The sequence below is a fragment of the Rosa chinensis genome, chromosome 3 (assembly GCF_002994745.2).
Source record: "Rosa chinensis cultivar Old Blush chromosome 3, RchiOBHm-V2, whole genome shotgun sequence".
NCBI classification, from domain to species: Eukaryota; Viridiplantae; Streptophyta; class Magnoliopsida; order Rosales; family Rosaceae; genus Rosa; species Rosa chinensis.
The window spans coordinates 48,013,941-48,020,612 of NC_037090.1; the positions used below are offsets into that span (position 1 = coordinate 48,013,941).

General features: G+C 35.9%; 1 protein-coding gene across 1 annotated transcript; it reads right to left on the minus strand.

Moving 5' to 3' along the window:
• Window positions 1–551: 551 nt before the first annotated feature.
• LOC112195063 (syntaxin-132) lies at window positions 552–5,945 on the minus strand. Its single transcript, XM_024335409.2, has 13 exons — window positions 5,692–5,945; window positions 4,929–5,039; window positions 4,753–4,809; window positions 4,137–4,185; window positions 3,393–3,481; window positions 3,238–3,311; window positions 2,482–2,524; window positions 2,332–2,392; window positions 2,216–2,241; window positions 2,057–2,134; window positions 1,662–1,742; window positions 1,094–1,159; window positions 552–958 (listed from the first exon to the last, which is right to left on the minus strand). Exons 1-13 carry the CDS (start codon window positions 5,707–5,709, stop codon window positions 785–787), a joined length of 927 nt encoding a protein of 308 aa, XP_024191177.1. The 5' UTR covers window positions 5,710–5,945; the 3' UTR covers window positions 552–784.
• Window positions 5,946–6,672: the final 727 nt, after the last annotated feature.

The window sequence follows — 6,672 nt, forward strand, 5'->3', positions numbered from 1 at the left end:
ATATACACCACAGAATAGGTGTAATCATATATCAGAAAATTCATTCTCAATCTTGTTCTATTTGACTTAAGACTTGCAACTGCAAGCACATGTGATGGGTTGGTTGAAAGTCAAAATAAGTCCGCCAGAGTAATTGAGCACAATAGCTTCCAAGTTAGCTTCAGAGGTACACCAAGTTCCGCTCCGATCAACAAGTCCCTTCAAAATATTTTTGTTTTCTCCAATCATGCACATACTATTAGTTCAGTTTACTAAACACTCAACAGCTTTGCTTTTAAACCACTTCTTCTCAGAAATAAGCAAAAGCTAGCTTTTCTTAAAAGCACAACTTTTCTAATAAGTTGAAAAGTGCCCTAAGTGTTGCGTTGGTCACCCTGGTTGAAATCATCCCCATAAATGATCGAACTCAGCCTGGTAAGAGTAGAAGGTGAAAGATAAAGCTTATTGCTTATTCGAGAAAAAAGCTCAGTAATTAGTGGCTAGTGCAGCCGAGTATATTCCATTCAGAAAGTGAATGCTACAGAATTTTTAATTTTGGCACCTCAATTCTGTGAATTACCAAGTAAATTTAAACGAGTTTATTGCCAGTTGGGAGTTCATACTGACTGTAAATTATAGTTGGTACTTTCTTCCAATTAATAGTGTTATGACGAGTGCATCATCACAGGACAACCAAAAATACTAGAATGATTCACACGATTTGAGGAGTTCGCCGCCTGAGTCTCAGTGTTGTCTGCTGTAAAGTCGCTATAATCATTCTATCAATTACAAACTGGTAGAGGAGTTAAGCACCGTTGTTGCTACTCCATGGCTTCAACACGGCAACCACAATGATTACAACAATGATAAGAAGAATGAGGATCGCAATGCACATCCATTTCCTGGAACTCTTCTGTAGCTTCTTGGCCTTGTGCAGAGCAGTATTCCCCTGCTGTACATGATCAACTGCACTTGATACCTAGGGAACGAACAACCAAATTACATTATATCTCTCCATGTGTCACGGGTATTGACTGTACATGCCATCTTCAAAGTCATGTTTTTCTTTTATCTATTTCGGATTTCAAGAAAATCATGAGATTGTGGTACTTACTTGGGTTTCAATGTTGTCAAGCAATTCCCCTTGTGCATCCACCAACACCGCCATATCAAGAAATATCTGCATAAGAGTTGGTCTTTAACATTAAAAGTATATCATATACCCTAAAATTACACACTAGGGCAAAACAGCAAAAACACGAAAAGGAATGCTTTTTCATTTTAATTTTTACACCTTTCAAGTATCTGTAGACATGCTTCTGGTACATCATACTGAAACTACAGCTCCCCATTTATGGCAGTAAAAGCAAACACAGCTCTCAGTTCTAAGAGCTATGTGGCTATTTTCCACCTAGGATATGCTGGAATTGAGTGGTGGCATTACAAAATTACAAAAACTTGGATTAATGAGCCACGTGATTATGCAGGTGATCAACACCTGATGATCAAACGCAGCCTTCCCATTTATGCAGGATCACATATGGCAAGATTCAGAAGTTTTGTTAATTTCAAAACTGCAAGCAAAATTTAAATTATATGGCTTAGGCTGGAATTGGACTATGTAGAACTAAACATCTTATTGACTGACATAGTACCCATCATTCCACAAATTAGAAAGATACCTGCTGTAAATCAAGAAGCTTCTTCTCAAGGTCTCTAACAGCATCATGGCGCTCTTGAATTTCTGCCAGAGTGTCCATGACCTACAGGTACATTAGAAAATTTGTGACATCGGAAGCAATCATCTGAATCACCATTGGCTAGTGGAGGCAGGACATCTCCAGAAACCAATAAATTTTCTTTAAAAAGAAACTTTCCAGTTTAGTAAATCTAACAGCTCAAAGCCTCAAACTAAAACAATTGTAGGGTGTGATAGCAAGTTGGAACAAATTGTTCAAAATGTCAAAAATTCATTCGAAGTTTTTAGGATGTCCCAGTGCTGACAGTAAAAAGTGGTTTCAAGTGGACAGGAAGCGTAAAAAAAATTTAAAAAAATAAAAATAAAAAATTGACAAACCTGGCCTCGACCTTGTTCGTGGATTGCCTTTTGGAAAATTTGTTCACTGTCTCCAGTCTCAATTAATCTCTCAATTGTCTGTAAATTTTAAACAATTAGTACACAACCGTTTACAACGGTATAAATAAACCACAATTTGAACAGTGCATCAAGTTTCACCTCTTCATCCGCTCTCGTGCCCGTCACTGAAAATCACAAAAAAGGAGAAATGGTAATTATATTCAGGTCACAGAAAGTTACATAGCCACAGATAAGGGGCAATTAAATGCTCAAACCTGTAAAAACTCGCCTCTCGACAACCTCCCGATACTCTTGATGAATGGTTTCTCTTAGAGTCTGCAGATTTAGAGCATTTAAGTTGTGATGACAATATATCAGATGAAAGAAACAAAACAAGGCTATAGGTAAATGTAAGTTTGAACTACCTGAAATTCAGCCATCTTGTCCTTTAATTTCTTTTTCAAAGCACTGTAAAAGATGAAATCGGCAAAGTAAGATTTGATTGAGTTGGCATATACAGTCCCATTAAGCCACACTATTGAGTTCAGAGCACACTATTGAGTTCAGACAGATAAATATTCAAGGAAAGAAGATGCTTGGAAACAAAAAAAAAAAAAAAAAAACGACTGGAAAGGCGAACTGTCGACATAGTTATTTTGGTTCAGAAGGACATCATGACAGTTTCACAATACAATAATTTAAATGACAGATATATGGAAAGTATAATAGAGGGCAGATGGTAGAACAATTACTGCAAACTTTTTTTGTTTGTTTTTAGGTTGAGGGTGACTTCCATTAGATCATATATAAGTTACAATTCAAAATTACTAGCAGGTAGGATTGAATGGAAGTGAGCTGTGTACTCTTTGGCATAACCTAGAAAAATAGACAACCCAATTTTGATCAATCCTAGTTTACTAGCCTCACATTTAATATCCTATTGCAATATCTGAACTAATAAAGTAGATTATTGACAAAAGGGGTACTACTATGCAAAAATAAATACCTTTTTCTTTTCTCTTCTTTTTCTGGCTAATCACTTGAACCAATTACCTAACCTTATAAGTTTTCCCCAGCAAGCATGTTTAGGTGAAAGTAATGTCCATAATCTAGTGGAGACCAAAAACAGAGGATGGCAAAGGCAAAAGACAGTCTGAAGGCAACTGCAGAGTTCGACTTACAGAGTTGTTGCTGTTCGCGATCGATCTACACCTGTTCCTTTTCCACACCCAGGTTTCTGTCTATTTGCTAAATTCTGTGATGACAAAAGATCAGTCAGATGGGCAGTCCTGCCAACATAGAGTTTAAAGCAGCTATAAGTTGAGTCAGATTTTACCTCTCTGTCAAGTTCTTCAATTTTTGACTTTATAAAGCGAGCAATTTTTCCAACTTCATCTACATCTTTCTCCATCCGCTTTTTAATGGCTGAACATGGTAAAAGGATCCAACATCCTTGTTGAGTTATTATGAGATCAAACAGAAACCAACTTTGATGAACACAAACAGAACAGTGCAGTGGACAAAAAAATAAAATAAAGGTGGGACTTATCCTTTTCTTGAAGCAGTAGTGATCAGTGAACTATCATGTACACTTCTTAGCAAATAAATCATAAATATGAAAATATGAGTACACACGCATGGTCACATGCACAGACTGGGTACATCATAAACAAACCGATATACATGTGATATTTTTTAACAACAGACCACAAGAATAAAATAACAGTGCAATAAATGTAATGAACATTAATCAAGACTATTTCCATTTATCCACCATGAGATGACTTGCAATGTCCAAACCCTACAATTTATATCCAGAATCAAGGGATGCAATGGCATACAAAGAAAATCAACATTTTTATTCTGGAGCGTAGCAAGTACTTGAACACTATTCACATTACTAGAGTAACTTCAAACTTTTTTGCTGCTTTTCTCAATGCAAATCATATTTATTTCTCTTGACTTCTTCAGGCCTAATCCAATAATTGGCATTACTTATGCATACTAACATAAAAAATGTATATGCATATAGTCCCGAAAGCTTCCCATAATAAAAAGAGACCAACGAGTTTGAGATTACATTTCATGGAAGGTGCCTTAGTCACAGCCTTGGTCTCCTCATGTGCATCCTGCATTCAGATTTCACACGACAATGATAACTTGATAAGATATCTCTAAGCCTCTTTACAAATATAACAGTTTATAATTGTTCATGCAAAAGTCATGCATGGCAACCAAAAGCTAACTCACAAAATTGCTGAACCAAAATTTGTACAGCACTTTAAATTAATAGTTCCAAATGCAAAAATTAGCAGGGCAGATGGTGAATAGTAATGCAGATTAACTTGAACTGGTTGCTATACAATTGCCATTACGTAGACAGCAATATGAGTTTTAAGTTCTTTACATAATTGTTTATCACTTTATAACTCATATTCTCAGTATCATGAAGAGCTTTCCTAGCTAAATATCATTCACATCCCATTTGGCATCAAGAACATCTGAAATTCCAAAAACAGAAAAGTACAAAACCATAATGGAAGGACAACAAGCTTCAGGCTTCAATATACATCAACCATAATCAAGTCTAGAAGCTGTATTCAAGAGTGCTACTCTTAGTACTCCTAGTTTGAGCTACAATATAACCTTCAGGAAGTAATGTAGGGAAGAAAAAAATACTGGAAAGAAAAATTCACCTGGAGCTTTCTCAGAAGCTTATCTAGCTTCTCATTCTGTTTCTCAATCTCTTGAACCTGCAAGAAAACATTAAATCCATAGACAGGATCCACAAAACTTAAACTCGATATGAACTCCTCATACAGAATCATTATCTCTGTGAAAAATTGGAGAAAAGATTAAGATCACCAAGTACCTTTTTAAAGAAATTTTCCAAACCAAGTTCTCCAGAATTCATTGAGACTTGTGTTCCTAGTTCAATATCTCCACCGGTAGGAGGTTGACTCCGAGGGATCTCAAAAGAATCCTGCAAGTAGTAATCAAGCCAACTCATACAAACAGAAAACTGAAGTCAATTGCTATTACCTTGACCCTTTCTCAGAACTCCAGGAAAATATACATACAAACGGAAGCAGACCAATAATTGCGACTTGATATTATGTAACACATTGTAAAAAAAACTACTACATAAGAAGACATGCCAGTAGCTAACTCCAGATACAAAAGAGAAAGACAGAGCCTGGATCCCAGTAAAGATGTAAATCAGTGTTGTTACTTTCAGTCTTGTTTGATGTCTGGTTGTTTAATGTTTTGAACTCATCGAGTTTCTCCAAGTAACAAATATATAACAGCATTGAAAGGTAATTCGAAACAGGAAGTAACGTCCCAATATAATAATTGAGAAACATGTTAAGCTAAAGCTATTGCCTATTGAAACAGCAATGTAGTCTGTTTGGTTTCCTTGCTAAGCCTACAAACAATACTTTGATCGTGTTCCAGCTCCAACGAACAAATCCCCCAGGATAGGATCCCTCCCTAACTCACAAGCCAAAACAGAAGAATCCAAGATTCTGATTTAATAAATAAAAACGCAGATCCCCGGATCAGGACAAAAAGGCAGAAGAAAAGCCTCCAAAACAGAAGAAATCAAAACAAACGAGGAATGGAGTATTGATTACCTTGAGGAGGTCGTTCATTGTAGCCGAAAACGCAAACGGAAAATTGAGAATAAACTCTCTCTCTCTCTCTCTCTCTCTCCCGTTCCCTCCTTCGTGAGGACCTGGTTAGTTCAGAAAAGAGCAGACCAGGTCACTTACTCGGGGATTGCAGGAGAGAGCGAAAGCGAAACCAAACAATGTGGTTCTTGTGTTGCAAAAGTTGTAACACAGAAGAGAGACAGATCAGGGAACGTCAAGCCATGGATTTCTTTTTCTTTTTTTTTCTCTTTTTTTTCTTTTCTTCATTTTTTTTTTTTTTTTAAACTTTTCTTTTTCATTTGCTTATTACGTACTTTATTTGATGGAGAAACAACTCCTAACTTTCTATTCTTGAATTTAAGTAAAGAACACCCATCACATCATCCCCGTTTTAGGTTCAACAACAGAGCTTGTCTATTCAATAAAGAAAACACAACCAACACTTTACAATATCATTTTTATTTTTACGTCATTTTCTCTAAATATATGTAACATTTTTTTTTTTACATTTTTAAAAATAAGTCGCCAAACGCATTTTCACCTTATTTTCATCATACATATACGAAAACATTACCGAGCGCCACATTAGTGTCCATGTCTGACTTGAGGAGATGGAATTATCCACGTAGAATCAAGATGGTTGATGTCTTCTAACATCTTGGCACGCCAAGGAGTATTAAGAAGTCATTAATGCAGTTGATGAGTATTAAGAAGTCATTAATGCAGTTGATAAGTATTAAAAAGTCATTAATGTAGTATTGTGACCATTACGCAAAGCGTATGTAAACTCCGCATTTACGAAATGACAAATTATATAGGAATAATCTCTCATTCAAACTATGTGGATTATTTACTGTAATTGTAATCTTAAGTGTGATTTTTTTAGAAAAAGACGAAGTGTTTTTTGAACCAAAATTACAATTTATGTCTTACTTGACAAGATCCGTCCTATATTTCACCCTG